Source organism: Nuphar pumila, chromosome 5 (assembly GCF_984573655.1).
Source record: "Nuphar pumila chromosome 5, dmNupPumi1.hap1.1, whole genome shotgun sequence".
Lineage (NCBI taxonomy): Eukaryota > Viridiplantae > Streptophyta > Magnoliopsida > Nymphaeales > Nymphaeaceae > Nuphar > Nuphar pumila.
In genome coordinates this window covers 103716250-103732310 of record NC_143253.1, presented here as the reverse complement: position 1 = coordinate 103732310, position 16061 = coordinate 103716250, and the positions used below count along the sequence as shown (strand labels likewise).

The 16061-nt window shown below is 40.6% G+C and overlaps 2 protein-coding genes across 2 annotated transcripts; one reads left to right on the top strand and one right to left on the bottom strand.

Annotated features, from left to right (window-relative positions):
* The first annotated feature begins 1303 nt into the window (after positions 1–1303).
* On the top strand, positions 1304–2912 carry LOC149837982 (Cupredoxin superfamily protein). Its single transcript, XM_090007549.1, has 4 exons — positions 1304–1501; positions 1985–2103; positions 2230–2628; positions 2714–2912. Exons 1-4 carry the CDS (start codon positions 1333–1335, stop codon positions 2816–2818), a joined length of 792 nt encoding a protein of 263 aa, XP_089863675.1. The 5' UTR covers positions 1304–1332; the 3' UTR covers positions 2819–2912.
* Positions 2913–10774: 7862 nt separating this feature from the next.
* On the bottom strand, positions 10775–15312 carry LOC149837981 (uncharacterized). The gene is made up of 3 exons (XM_090008165.1): positions 14907–15312; positions 12781–14245; positions 10775–12185 (listed from the first exon to the last, which is right to left on the bottom strand). Exons 1-3 carry the CDS (start codon positions 15310–15312, stop codon positions 10775–10777), a joined length of 3282 nt encoding a protein of 1093 aa, XP_089864291.1.
* Positions 15313–16061: the final 749 nt, after the last annotated feature.

Below are 16061 nucleotides of genomic sequence, written 5' to 3'. Positions count from 1 at the left end.
CCGCTGAGTTTAAGCATATCAATAAGCGGAGGAAAAGAAACTTACAAGGATTCCCCTAGTAACGACGAGCAAACCGGGAATAGCCCAGCTTGAGAATCGGTAGGCTTCGCCTATCGAATTGTAGTCTGTAGAAGTGTCTTCACCGATGAACTGCACCCAAGTCCCCTGGAAGGGGGTGCCGCAGAGGGTGAGAGCCTGTCGTGTTTGGACCTTGTCGCACCGCGAGGTGTTGTCAATGAGTCAGGTTGTTTGGGGGTCGTCAGCACACGGCGGCGTCGGTGCTCGGGGGTCAGCGGCGGGACCACACGACGGTGGCGGTGCTCGGGGGTCATCGACGACGGCACACGGCACACGACAACGTCGGTGCTCGGGGGTCGGCGGTGGCAGCACACGGCGGCGAGAGATGGAGTGAGGGAAGGAGGAGGAAGTGAAGGAGAGAGCGACAGACGACGGTCGATGGACGACAGGTGATGGGCGACGGTCGGCGGACAACATAATGAAACAAAAAGAAAAAAGAAAGGGGCTCAGATTAGGGTTTTACGAGAAATTTAGTGACGAAAAAATTTCATCGCAAACGCCATCGCAAATTTGCAATGGAGTAGAGATGGAAAATTGGTGTCGCTCATCCGTCGTGAAGTTGCGACAAAGTGTGAGACAAAATTTGTCTGTCACTAATCCGTTGCAAATTTGTGACAAAATATTTTCATCGCAAATTCCGTAACTAATTTCAATTTTAGGGATGGATAGTTTTCTCTAGCTAATCCGTCGCAACGTTGCAACGGATTATTTCTGTCACAAATTTCCGTCGCTAAAATAATCCATCGCTAAATAACGTTTTTCTTGTAATGTATTCATGTTCGGCTTGCCGAGCCTATTTCACGAGTTCTAATGAGCTTTTTGCGAGCTAAACCAGATGGTTGATTGCGGATTAAGAATTTAGAGCACAATTGATAACTGATCCAGATCGTGTACTTAGGAGAAACAAGAGATCCTCCGGTTGGGTGAACCTTGGATCAGTCTTGAGGCGTCACACTGGATCCAACACCGACTACATCGGGGAAAAAAATTGAGGCCCCATTCAAGTGATGGGCATCTCATTGGTACAGGTTTGGATGCCGTTCATCTTGAGATCAACTCACCCCATCTCTTAAAACACGTCTCGGGATCATGAATCTGCTTTTGTGCTCAAGCTCGGATTTCCCCCATTCACCTTTTGCCCCTTTTTTTTTCCAAAAGCCAAACACTGTGCCTCTCTCTCTTTCTCATCTTTTTAAATGGTTTGGAGATTCCGTTTGATCATTGCAGCACAAATTTTATTTTTCTGCTTCTGTCATGGCTACCACCAGCGCTTTACTCGTCCTCTCTTTCTTATCATTTTCTCTTGTATTTCACCTATCCTTTGCCAGGACGTACATTGTTGGAGGAAGCACGGAGTGGACTAGTGTAGCCAACTACTCTGCCTGGCCAGCCTCACATATTCTCCATGTTGGCGACACCCTTGGTACTCTCTCTCTCTCTCTTTCTCTCTCTCTCAATATAATGGAGGCGTGGTTAGGTGATTGGTCCGAGTACTTTACAAAATACTCGGGCCACACAAAACACACAAAATCGCTCTCGTGTAGCTATTTTCTGTGTAAAAACACAAATACAGAAAATCGTTACACCGATTTTCTGTGTTTTGTGTGGTCCGATGATCATTAGATCTGCTCCGAAGATAATCCCTTGAAATATATGGGTTTCTTTTTTCTTGCTTAAGGTTGAAATAAGTTGTTAGTGAGCCAGCCAAGCTGAACTTGGTTCGTCTTGGCTAAGACTAGAAGTTTGCTTCGGACTCAAAAGTGATACAGAGTTTGAAATATTCAAGAAACTTTGGTTGCCTAATGTAGTTCAAATCAGGTTGCTCTCTCTCTCTCTCTCTCTCTCTCTCTCACACACACACACACACACACACACAGCTTGATGTCATGCTTCTTGTTTGCTGAAGTCTTCAGATACGAGCCTCAAAGACATAATGTGTACATCTTCCACAATAGAAAGGCTTTCGACAGTTGCAATTTCACGCAAGCAACACTGCTCGACAGAGAACACACTGGTTACTTTAAGGTGCTGCCCCACAGGAATGCTTTATTTATTCCTTCTGCTTTTTCCCTTTTCTCCTTCTCCTTTCTTTTTCAGTGTTGAGAATATTCCGGCAATGTGCTTACTGGCTTTTCAATGGACTGCCGGCAGTGGGCTGCCACTCAGCCTGGCATTTTCTACTTCTCTTGTAACAGCCCCACAGAGAAAGGCATCACACATTGCCAACAGGGGCAGAAGATTGCTGTGAGGATCCACAGGAAGCTGCTCGGAAAATTTCACGGCCTGGTGCCGGAATTATCGCCATCACAAGCTCCAACACCCACCAATCGCGAGCACGTTGGCCCGCCCGCTAGACCACCTAGTGGTTCTCCCATAACCTCAACTTGGGCCGGGCTTGGGAGCCCGTCTCCTGCACAAATGCTACCAGTCCTGCCGGATTCCAGCAGAGGAATCCCCTTTATCAGCAGCAATCCAACATTGCCTTTACCAAAGGGAGAAACTGATGCTGCCACAATTCGACCGTTGCCGACATCCAGTGCAGTAGGCCAGGTATGTTCGAAGCCTAGAAGGCATCTTTTGCTTTTTGAAATTAAAAAATGATGAAAGTTAACGGTCGCTTTTCTTGTCTACACAGAAAGCACAGGTTGTGGGATGGAGAGAAATGCAACTGCTGTTGATGGTGCTTCTCTTTTGCTTCTCCTTTTACCCTGTCACAATGACCATGTTTGAATTCGAGTAGCAGTCTTATGTGCTTGGTCACAAAAGAAGGGCTTCCAAACTAAATTGCTGTTTCCTTGTAACTCACATTATCAACTGAAAGTTTGATAGAAACACAACCCTGTCTCCAAGCCTTTGAGTAGATCATTGAAATGGGTTTCTAATTTTCTGCATGAATTTTAGAACCATGTGCCTTTGGCTCCAAAAAGTAGGGGTGTACACGTATTCATGGTTTTTTTTTTTTTTACAAGGGAAAATCAAGCGTCATGACTACTGCCAGGGGAGAGAGATGAAGGGATTTTTCAAGTGCCTGCCTCTGTGACACATGACAGCATTCCATGTGCCTCACAACAACAGAATGTAGGCCCTTCTCCAAAAAAAAAAAAAAAACAGAATGTTGCCTGTCACATACGCAGACACTTAAGCGATCCTTGTATTCCCACTCGTTGTCACAATAACCCTGACCCTGTTTCAGCATCTACAGTGTAAAACTCCATACACTTCTACCCATCAGAGATGATTTCCCATTGGCTTTGACCTTGCGGCAAGGGATGTACACCTTGGTAGGAAACTTGCGACGTCCTTCAATTGCAATGCTTTACGCCCACCTAGCCAGATGATTTTCCGTTGGCTTCAATTTGAATGCCTTAAATTGAGTCACTAAAGCTTTGATTATTTTGGACTTCTTGGTACCCTTAGACTCGAAGAAAATTCTTGGTCTGAATGGCAACAGCTGAGGGCGGACTAGGGCTTAGGTTGGATCGACATGCCAAGCACATTTGGAGCAGGCAGGCTAACCAGGCCTGGTTTTTGCTAGGCTTGGGATCCAACACCAGCCAACCTCTGGTCAGGCCCCCGAAACTGCATCCAAAGCCTTGGATGTCCATCCTAACCAGCTCCTTATCACCATAAGAGAAAATAAACACCAAACCCCATGAGGGTCACCCTTGTGGTGCAAGCCTGACAACTCTCTGAGGGTAAGGGGGCAAGCCCACGGAATTTTACACTGTCAATACAACGATGGTAAGTATAGCAGGCATAGCCAACACGGCTAGGTCTTTCATCCTGAATTCTGGAATTAGAATCGAATCCGCCACCCTAAGAGTGCATTTTGCATGTCAATGAATTCTGGAACTTCCTGGACTCATAAATCTCCTGCTATAGCTAACTTTATGTTTTAATCCTACGTGCAATCACATTGCACACTTTAGTGTGCCGCTGCCCTCCACAACTGATAGATTGCATTCCAAAGATGGAGGCCATTCAGGTGCAGCGACATGTTTAAAATGTTGCACCTGATTACACGACATCATACATTTACCCATGACTCGTTTTCAGAGCACATGAAATTGTTCGCCATTCAAGGACGTGATTCCCAAATTAACCTCACATATTTGTGTGTGAACGTAAAAATAAAAAAAAAAGAATCACACTATGTTTTTTGAGAAAGAACTTGAACTTTCACCGTCCCAGGTGAGCTCCTAAATGCATGTCTCTGCAGAAAGCAATTCCCTTGCAGCAAGTGATTCCATGACTCAGCAAACTATGAAAAGTGAGCTTGGACTGCTGCCAGAACTGAAGGTATCACAAATATCTCTTAAATTCTCCCCCCATCAAAACTCTCCTCAAACATTTCTATTCTCAAGCATCCATAGAATAATGCCGGCACAATCTCTGCTTCTTCTAATTTCTTTATATATATAATCACTAGAACATGAGATCCGGAAATATGAGAACTAATGTGTGAACCACTATTTTCATGGATTTTTTGTTATTTTCTCTTTAATTGAACCATACAGATATGATCTACATGTTTGATGGATTTATAAGAACCCACTATTGAATCATCCTATTTTGATTTGTAAACGTGATTTTTTTTAAGGTTTTAAAATCAATGGATCAAAATCTTCATAAATATTCAAGCATTTAAAAATCATATTTTTCATCCAAAATACATGATCCAAGGCAGGGGCGTAGCTAGGGGGGGTGTAGCCCAGTCCTGCCAGTTAAATTTTTTTTTTAAAAGCCCAGTCCTAGCCCAGCCCTGATTCCATATGAAATAGATTTTTATCCATTTTTGTAGCCCATCCCAGTCCTAGCCCAGCCCTGACTGCAGCAAATAGTTTGATTTGTCCACATGAAATAGATTTTTATTAATAATTGTAGCCATTTTTTATTTTATCTAAAAAAAAAATTTGGGGGCGCTGCCCCCGAACCCCCAACTATCGCACAAATAATTTTTTTTTGCTACAGCCCTGTTTGCCCCCCCCCCCGTCACATGAAATCCTAGCTACGCCCCTGATCCAAGGGTTGATTCCTAGCAAATTCACCATGCCAAACGCATCCACATAGTTGGATTTGCAAAAAAAAGTGTTGGAAATGTCCATATTTTTAGTTCTCATATTTCAGTTACTCATGTGTGTGTGCTGTGATACCATACCACACTTGTTTATATGATTCCAGCCACCAAATGGTAGCCGTATGGATGTATTTAGCATGGTTCATTTACTATGTTAGAAGGTTTTACCTTCTCTAATGCATCATAAGATCCTATTTATAAGACGGTGAAAAACAACAGCTTGCAATTCATGAAAATAAGGGTGGTCTAGAATTGTATAAAACACCATATTATCTCAGTTAACTTTGATACATTAAAAGAGTAAATAAAACATGATCCAAAGGTTAGATTTTGCATTTGGTACTTGGAGGGTACCACCATCATATATATATGTGTGTGTGTGTGTGTGCTCCTTCTGCCAACCTTCTCGTTCTGCCCCCTCAAAAGTCATTATTTTTGGTATTTTTTCTCACATATAACACCATAGATGTTTTCTATAGGTTTTGTTTAGTGGGAACCAACTTTTGGATCAATGGAATCTGACCTGTATACGGGTTTTTCTGGTGATCCAAAATCAATGGCTACGAAGGTACCAATTTAAAAACATGTTTTTCATAAAAAAAACATGATCCAAGAGTCGATTCTCACTAAATCGAGCATGTTAAAGACATCTAACAATTCAGATCTATCATAAAACACTTCAAAACTAAGGGGCAGAATGAGAAATGAGACCTAATATGTTCAGTTTTCATATATATATATATATATAACGAGAGAGAGAGAGAGTGATTGGTAGTTGCTCATACGTTAGGTGCAAAATGAACGTGATAAATGAGGTTTTTAGCATTTTTTTCAATTTATTTTTAAATTTTGATAGTAGAGATGTGATCTATGTACTTGATTTTATAGGGATCAGCTCTTGAAGGGTTCGATTCTGACACATGGGTAGGTTTTTATAAGGTTCAAAAAATCAACTGTCTAAAATCTTTGTAAATTTTTTAGGCTCCAAATATCATTTTTTCCCTCAAAAATACATTATCCAGGTGTGGATTCCTCGTAAATCGATCATGCTCGATACATTTATAGGGTTAGAACTGCAAAAAAAGACACTGAAAGGACAGAAAAACCCATTTAGCACTTATGATTTTGCACCTGTGAGCAGCTACCAATAGAGTAATAGGTACGTGCTAAATGAAACATGTTAAATGGGTTTTTATGCTCTTCTGGTGTTTTTTTTTAGTTCAAACCCCATAAATGTGTTGGACATGGTCGATTTACGAGGAATCCATACCTAGATCATGTCTTTTTGATGAAAAAAATGGTATTTGGAGCCTTGAAATTTTACAAAGATTTTGGACCGTTGATTTTTTGAACATTATAGAAACCCACCAATGTGTCGTAGTCGAACACTTCAAGAACTGATCCCTATAAAATCAAGTACATAGATCACATATGTAACGTCAAAATTTAAAAATAAAATGAAAAAACCCTGAAAAACTCATTTAGCACGTTTCATTTTAACATATTTCATTTAGCACAGACCCATTAAACCCATTTGGTGCTAAACCACATGCTAAATGGGTTTTTCGAGTTTTTTTCATTTTATTCTTAAATTCTAACTGTAGAGATGTGATCTATGTACTTGATTCAGCTCTTGAAGAGTTTGATTCCAACACATGGGTGGGTTTTTATAAAATTTGAAAAATCAACAATCCAAAATCTTTGAGGCTCCAATCATTATTTTTTTTCATCGAAAACACTGATCCAGGTGTGGATTCTTAGTAAATCGACCATGCCCAACACATTTATGGGGCCGTAACCACATAAAAAGCACCGGAGAAACCTGAAAACCCATTTAGCACGAACCCATTATATATATATATATATATATATATATATATATATATATATATATATATATATATATATATATATATATATATATATATATATATATATAACGAGTGAAAACCCCAGTTGAGGTGATGAGGCTTGGGAGAACAGAGATATCTTGCAACCTAATAAAGTTTGAAGCATCAAAACTTTCATGTCAGGGAATAGGCTTCCTTCTAGGTCAGCTAGAAGTAAGAAAGCCCAAACCATTGGATACCACCCATGAACTCAAAACTGAGTTTTCCCCAATGTTGTCAAAATTATACCGGCTATTGAATCGTTTGGCCAATGATTTAGGTGAATCGGTCGATAACGATTCTCAAGTGAATTAAAAAATATTCTGTGTCAATCAGAATGTGACATGTGCTAAAATCATTAAGATAATATTAAAAAATAATTTTAAGCATTTTTTACATTTATTAAAAAATAGCCGATTCAGATATCGATTATCTGCTGACCAATTCAGGCCGATTCGCACCGATACTGACAACATTGGCTTTCCCTCAGATGGAAGGAAAGAATAAATGGTGCCAAAGTAACCAACTAAAAAGCCAGAAGGTTCGTCTCCACCACCACCTAGAAGCGCTCAAGGCAAAACCACAATGGATATGGAGCTGGGATTAAAGCTGAAGAAGACCAAAGGAGAGGCCTCCAAAAGCATCAAACTCAACAAAGACACAGTCCCTCTCTTCACAACCAAAGAGACGGACACCTTGTACATCCTTATTGGCTCTCTCTCAGGTAAAACAAGAGAACTCTTCCTTTTCATCTGTTTCAATGATTCAGCTGTCTCAAATTATTTGGACGTCTAACTATTCAGTTTGACGCCAGATTCTAGCGTACCAGTGAAATATATTTATCTCATCATTTATAAAATAGACGGACAAACAACTAGTTAGTTAACAACCTGATCAATCACTCGTGACTATCGGTCATGAATGAAATGAGTCAATTCTTGCTCGTACAACTAAACTAACCTGTAACAGGTTTCTTGAAAGAGAACGTCAACATAATGATTGATGCCGGTGGAACTCGTGAGAAGTATATTGAGGAGATGGTCTTAGTGAAATGGGGAATGTACAGGACTAAAGTCGAACCCAGGAGGTTTAAGGTCCTCCATATCCCCAAAACTGTCGACCCAGATAGGATCAAAGCCAAGTTTGAGGAAGAAGAAATGCTGTGTGTGTTCATGCCTAAGACTAAGGTCGGAGAATTTTCTGGAATATGGATTCAGGGAAGTTGATAAAGTCGCTGATAAGGGCGTGCAAAATGTGGCCATCGAAATGGAAAAAGCCCAAGAGCCAAGGGAAAGTCCAGAAAGATTTCCTACTGATGATGATTACAGTGCAGGCGCTACCGAAGATTTCACAATCGAGAGAGAAATGGTAGAATTTTCTGATGGAGAGGAGCCACAACTTGTGGAACAGGAAGAATATGCTCCTACAGATATTATTCCTTCAGCAGGTGGCCTCCAAACAGAAGAAAGAGAGGAAACTGATGTAAATGTAGAGGAAACAGAGTAGAAAGAAAAACAAGCAGCAGCAGCAGAACCTGAAGAAATGGATAATATTAACCATCTTCCTGAACCAAATGAAAAACAAAGAGAAGACAATCATATCGAGATGATAATGAAAGATCCTGACACGAAATGTGAAGGTCAACAGGAAGATCTTCCACAGAAAACACAAGAAATGAGTTCAAGGAAAAATGATCTGGAGAAGGAATTTCCGAGAAGAGGGAGACTAACACCTGAAACAAGCCAGACTCATGGTAAAGAGACCACTAAAGTAAAAATCCTTCATAGAAAAGCAGCAGCACCAGCTGAGAAACAGAGAGAAGCAGCCTCGGATGCAGAAGGATTGAAAAAGCTTGATAAGAAACGCGGCAGAGATCAACATGATCTTCCAATAAAAACACCAAGAATTTCCACTAAACAGATCAAGGATCAAGAGACCCCACAAGAAGAAATGCCGAAAAACAGTCAGAGGCTTCCTGATGGACAATTATCAGAAGCGCCGCCGGCAGAACAAAAGCTTCACAAATCGGAGTTATCAGAACCAACCTCAACTCAAACAGATGGAACATCAAGATATTTCAGGAGCAGAAACTTCAGAAGGAACAGAATCAGGAACAGGAGCAGCGTGAAACAGAGGGAGAGAAACAAATAGAGAATATTGAAGAGCTTGCAAACCAGGATACATCAAAGACGGAAATATATGAAGACTCTGCAGATGACAAACATGAAGAAGGGTTGCAAAAGGTAGAAGGTAGAAGAGGCGCAAAAGATGAATCCACTCAGACACCAGTGTGACCGCGTAAGAGATGCTCAATGTGTTCACCTTGGATGTATGTAGGATCAACACTTGTTGCACTCATAGTGGTTGTGGTTCGGCTTTCAAAGAAGAAAAAAATAAAATAATGTATGAAAAGAAAATTTTTATCATGATACTAACTTTTGTGGAATTGATAATAAATAATGTATGAACAGGAAAATTTTATCACACACGCACAGGAAAATTTTGTGTGCACACGCATGCGTGTGTGTGTGAGATCAAAAAGTTAACTTTCAAGCACAAAACCATTTGTAAAAAAGAAAGTCCCAGGACAGGCCATGATGGATTCTATGAATTATATAAGCTCTTTGCAGGCGGACGGCAGTTGGAACACTCAAAGAGGACATTTGATAGTCGGAAATCTGCTCAGAAAACCCTTGGATTTGAAATCCAAGATTTGGAAACGGATGGAGGGTGGTTCTCAAATTCTAGGGATGAGATTCCATGCTTGATAAACCAGGGATCTTGATGTAGGGCCCCCACCACATAAGCACCCACCATAAATCCAGGATGTGAGATCTCTCTGGCTATCAAACGCAACCTAAATCTTTCTTTTGTATCAGAATACTTTTGACAGGTCTCTCATTGATGTCTGCAGACTTGTTCATTGCTTAGTTGCATGGGAGAATTTCATTTTGGTAAAAGTTCTTGTTGCCAATCGTCATAAGTTGTACACAGTCCCTTCTCAACGCTTTGTGATCTTATGTACGAATCTACAAAAGATGAAAAAACGGAAAATAAGAAGTAATCTCTCCGACAGCTGTCGCTCTTTATATTGAAACACAACCAAATTAGAAAGAGGAGCACTTGGATTGGTCATCTGGACAAATGAAAGCTTCATCAGGTAATAAACAGTATAATCATCTTAAGTACACAATATTGGTGCCAATATGTAAATTTAGCTATTTACCAACTCAACACTGATTCTCGAAGCTCCAAGACTACCAGTCCTTGGATCATAGTAAAAATGAGTTAAAACTACCGAAAAAAGGTAGCAGGGATAGAATAATTTCTAAGACTTGTAGCCGCTAACAAGGACAAGTTTCAAAATTTTGCATAGTTTATGATGGTTGCAAGTCTAATTATCAGGTTGATTCAGTCTCCCTCTCGTTTCTATGCTGCCATGAAATATGTGCATCTCTGCCATCTCACCATCCGTCTAAAAATATCACCAATTGCTGCCACACCGATTAAATTAACCTCTCATCATCTTTCAGATTCCCTCCTTTTTGCCTTCCACCATTGACGGAAATGATGGCAGATAAACTCCACCCAGTCACCACTGTTCTAACTTGAATACAAAGGGGCCAAGATGGCAAGAATAATAGTTCAAGGAGAAAAGCTAAATGATACATCAGTTAAAATTTATGGCTGCCAGGGAGAACTATGCTTGTGAACTTTCCATCCACATATATCATTGGCTTTCAGCTCTCAAATTTGAATCAGATGATTTTTTCAATGTTCCCAATATGCCATCTATCACTTTTTCCTTTTCATCAGCGACTGTATCTACAACAAAAGAGTAGTTCTTAGCAAGCTTCATCCTTTGCTTTCGGTTCATTGTTCTAAAATGATTCCTAGAGGTTGCCATCGTGTTACTAACACGAGAACAATCAACCAATCCATCCAGAACCTGTGGGTGATTCTTTTTACCACGGTCCTGAATTTCAAACCATTTATCCAAAATCTGCATTAAAGGGTCCCCTTTGCCAGAGCTTGCGGATGGGTCTGGTCCTCTTGCATCATTTTCAACCGAGGATCCCTGTTCTGAATCTGTTAGCTCCCTTTCTGAAAGGGAAGAACTCTCACTGGAGACAATGAGTTTCTCCAGCTCTTGATCAGTTTTCTCACATGGATTGGATTGCACCTGTGCAGCAGGATCGCCGGTATCAGTAACAGGGCCAAGTTCCTCAAAGACGAATTCTTGACCCATTATTGCATTGGTATCATCATCTGACCCTGCAGAATCACTGACTTCACTGTCCAGATTTACTGCTTCATACGAATGTTTCTCCAAGCTTGAGTACAGAAAATGACTAATAGGAGGTCCGCCCGTCTCTTCTCCACTATTGCTCTTATTGATAGTTTCTCTCTGGGGAAGGACAAAAGCACCATCTACTTTCACTCCCTGCATTATTTGTATCAGTGAAGATAGTTTTGGATAACCCATTGTTTGATGATCTAGAACATAGCCATACTTCTCAAAAAATGAATTCTTTAACAGGCCTAGATTAAACCCTTCTGGATGAAGCTTCAGCAACTCATCCAGCATATCTTGGCAATCACTAATTATCTGTTCTCTTGGCATTGCTGATACTTTTCTAGTCTTTCTACTGGAGAGATATGCAGAACAGGCTTCAAGTAGGTTTTCCGCTGTAGCAAAACCATAAAAGCTAGAATCAAGCTTATTGTTAAATTGGCTTTCAAAATTCCTTTTAAAATCAGCTATCTCAACACATCCATAGTTATCATGAACGCTTTGCAGCCAAGCTCTCAGCTCTGCAACATCCTTTGGTTGCTTTGCAGAATGACTTCCACTGTTCATAAATTTGGGGTTCTCATGTCCTCCTGGACTGGTTGCTTTAGACAAGGGCATACCATTAGAAAAGATTGAACTTAACCCTTTTGAAGCATGATTAGCAGATGAAGATGGGCAGCTATTCTTGGTAGGAAGTGTAAGTTTGAAAGGAAATGTCTGAGAGACAGATTCCTCCACCCATTTCTTGTCTGAAATTAAAATATCTAACAGACAATGCAGATTATCTTCCATAAGAGTGAAAAGAATCAAAGGGCCTTCCTTCTGCAGTTTTCTAACCATATCTTCTCTGAAAAAATGTCAAGGAAGAAAAGTGCATCTCAGACAAAGTGATAACCACAGGATTCAATGAACTTGGAGAAATTTTACTTAAACATAACAAGATCTAACTGCAAGCAACCTTTTTGCATAATAGCCTTTCCAGAAAACAATATAAGAAGCTTCAGCAAAACCAATCAAAGGAACAAACAGAACAGGCTAGTCATAAGCAGTCATCACTCAGAAATTAACAAGTATAGCGAACTGAGAACAATACTGAAAAAGATCTGGCAGAATCCAGGCAATAAATACCAATCCAGTAGATTATCTATCATGTGAATACCAAGAGATGACCTAAAGTGTAGATAGTTTATTTGAGAGGTCCTAAAGAGCAGAGACTTGTCAAAACTGGCTAATTTTTACATCACGTATTAGTACAAAAAAATTAAACTATTTATCCATCTTCTGTACCTCACATAGTGAGAAGGAACATGCAAATAAGCAAATAGAAGACAAATAATCTATGTATAAAGCATGCTTGCAAACTTTCCCCAAAAATGTAATACAACAAAAGATAGTTTCAATTAGCAAATGCACATAATTACCAAGCTATAAGTAAAAAATACCTGCACTTTGCTTTAGAGACAAGAGAAACACCTTCTGGACTGCAGAGAAAAGATTTCATATCATCCCAAAAGCTGAGGCTGTAAAAGAAATCATGATTTGCAGATGAATGTTTTCTCCATTGCATATTGGTGATCTCTTCATATGTTTCTGCATCCTGGTTTTTCATGGTTTCATTAGTGACTTCAGGAGAATGGGTATATTTCTTTTCATTAAACATCCAGAACCTCCCACCACCGAAAATCAGCTTTAGGAACCTTGATGCGGGACTGGAGCTATCATCAGTTATTTCAGCAGCCTTTTCCATCAAATCAGATCTACTGGAACCAAGGGAGCTTGAAGTCAAATTTGTGAAACCAGAAAGATGAGAAATTGGTTGGTTCTCTGAATTCCTACTAGAAGAATCACTTATTTCTATATCACTTTTGTCACCAGAAGCATCATTTTCCTTTCCGAAGAAAATCCTCTTTACTCTTTGAAGGGGACTCTCTTTAGATTCTTGTACATGCATAGATGGGGAACAGCTACCAGAGGGGTGCACTGGCTCCTTAACTTCTGCCCCCATAACCGATGATGGAGAAATATCTTGCACTAGCTTCTTAGCTTCTGCAACTGAAGCAGATGATGGAGAAACACCTTTTGATTCTTGACGAGCAATATTGCTTGATTCATCTCCATGAGAAATATCTTGCACCAGCTTCTTAGCTTCTGTGACAGAAACTGATGATGGAGAAACACCTTTTGATTCTTGAGGAGCAATATTGTTTGATTCATCTCCATCTCTGTCACTTGCCTCCTCTGATGAGGACTTGGAACTTGTGTTGACTAGTTCAGCAGGCTTAGGATGAAAGCCATAAATAACTAGCTTCCCATTACTCAAGCGCCGGATCTTCAAATTTGGCAATGACAAAAGAAAGTGAGAGAACTTTTGATGACCAAAATAATCTTTATCTTTCACTATATTTGTTCTTATCAATTCTGAGTGAAGCTCCTGAATGCTGATTCCATTGGGACATGAATTCACCATGTGGTAAATCCTTCCTACTGTTGACTTAGGGATGGGCCGAACCTTCATTTCTGAAGCAAGTTCTGGGGATCCCTCAATTTGCAAATCATTAGTTTGAGGCTGCTCCACGTCCATGAAAGGGTCCTCAAGAGGTCCCTTCAAATAGCCATACCATGAAGAGGATACCCCGTCAGGAGGGTGGTTAAAATGCTTGCCCACAAGCGTATGCCCTCTAACAAGTGCATTCCAAGGCCACACAATGCTTGCAGCACTGTACAGCATAGGCGAAGAGCTTTCCTTGCTCGCCAACAATATATTGTAGTTGCTCATCCTTAACCGATGCAGAACATTTGAGAAATCTCCATCTCCAGATATTAAGAAAAGATGTGCTGGAGGTGGATTTTGTGAAACCCAGTAAACAAGATCAACCAGGAGATATTTGTCAGCACTATTCTTTCCGCCTGCATTCAGAATTCCAAGTTTCCACTTGTCTTAGAAATCATAATCTGAAATCTAATCTCCAAATTCAAGTGCAATCAAAGACACTGCTTACGTGGCTCTATGTACCTATGATTCACTAATTATCTTTGTTACACATACATGATATAAGGGAATTAAACTTCATATTAAGTTTATTTTGACGCACTGATTCGGAATTCCATCGGAATTGGGATACCTACGCCATTGAAATCCAGAACTTGGATATCCAATTCAAAATGGTTGTTTTTTCAGAATCCAGGATTTCAACTTCTCGTTCTGACCATCAGCATGCCTTCTCCCACCCATATTGGGTTACTAATGCATTTGGAATGTAGTCCGTAGTTTACAGCCTGAATTCGGACATTCCTAGCAAATTTTCACAGAAAATTTTCCACATATTGAATTCAACCCAAACACAGCGTTTTCCAATTGAATTCGTGCCAATCACCAAGATACCCTTGTGTGTATGAAAAATCAAGAATTTCACCATAAACAACCAAAAATTCAACGAAAATTCATCCCGCATTTCTCTGTTTTACGTATCCCCGTTACGTAAATCAATAACGCCGAGCATCACCCGAAATAAAATACAGAAATTCAGAGAAACTGAACAAAGGGAGAGGGGGAGAGAGAGGAACCGACGGCGGGGGACGTGGGTGAGGCCGATGCCGGTGGCGGAAAGTGCCTCCTGGACTGGGCGGGAGAGCTGGGAGGTGTCTCCGAAGGCGGTGATGGTGACGGGGCCGCGGATGCCGGAGGCCCGGAGGGCGGAAGTGATGCTGTGGGCGATGCGGCAGACGCTCACGCCGGCGGGCACGGAGCAGTTCTCGAAGTCCCACCACACCGAAACCTTCACCCCCCGCCCGTCTTCGCCGCCTCTGCCGCAGTCGCTCCGCCACGGCTCCCTCCGCCTCCCGTAATCTTCGGGAGAGACGGCGCCGGAGTGGAAGAGGAGGAGGGCAGGGCGGAGGGACGCAGCAGAGAGGGAGTAAGACGCAGAAGAATAAGGAGAGAGAATCTTCGCCCTCATCATCAACATCATCATCATGGCTTCTTCAGGGTCTCCTGGTTCTCCGCCATTGCAAAAAGCTAGGGTTTAAGGGGGAAGGCAGACTCTCAACATTTTCCTTAAACCCTTGCGGCACGTGACCGAGTCTTGAAATAGTGACAAATCTCCGTGACCCGAGTCTTGAAATAGTGACAAATCTCGGCGACCCGAGTCTTGAAATAATTTTTATTAATATTTTCTTATAAAAAATATTTTTTAATTAATTTTTTTATTGCCGAGATTTTGCCAAAAAAAATGCAAGATTTATAGATTTTTTTCAATTTCTCATGAGGTTTTTAAAAACAAAAAATTGCCGATAAAAACGTTTGTCACTATGTCAGAGACCGGCATTCTACTGAACTGAACTACGTTCACTTTATTACAACATGAGATACATCTATAAATATTCTTTTCCCAATGTGCATATGGTAGCATTCAATAATACCAATGATTATGCCATCTTCAATTTCAATTGATCCCATGTTACTGCCCATAAAGTTAAGTAATAGGCTGGGATCGATGACAGGATTTGAACCCGTAAAGTTTTGTACCCAAAACAAACGCAACTGCCCTACATCCCTTCAACTCCGTTGATGCCATTAAGAACTTCTCGTTATTATTTTTATTTCTAGGATGCATATTCTTTATTATTATAATTAGTGAATTTTTTAATCTTAATTATTATAATTCAACTTAAGAAATTTGTGAAAATCGGGAAAAAATGAGTTGTCGGGCTTCTTAGGTATTAC

Coding starts and splice junctions, on each gene's coding strand:
- LOC149837982 (XM_090007549.1), top strand. CDS start 1,333: ATGGCTACCACCAGCGCTTTACTCGTCCTCTCTTTCTTATCATTTTCT. Junction 1,502..1,984: donor CCATGTTGGCGACACCCTTG/GTACTCTCTCTC, acceptor TGTTTGCTGAAG/TCTTCAGATACGAGCCTCAA. Junction 2,104..2,229: donor AACACACTGGTTACTTTAAG/GTGCTGCCCCAC, acceptor GACTGCCGGCAG/TGGGCTGCCACTCAGCCTGG.
- LOC149837981 (XM_090008165.1), bottom strand. CDS start 15,312: ATGATGATGATGTTGATGATGAGGGCGAAGATTCTCTCTCCTTATTCT. Junction 14,246..14,906: donor CCTCACCCACGTCCCCCGCC/GTCGGTTCCTCT, acceptor TTCTGAATGCAG/GCGGAAAGAATAGTGCTGAC. Junction 12,186..12,780: donor GTCTCTAAAGCAAAGTGCAG/GTATTTTTTACT, acceptor ACATTTTTTCAG/AGAAGATATGGTTAGAAAAC.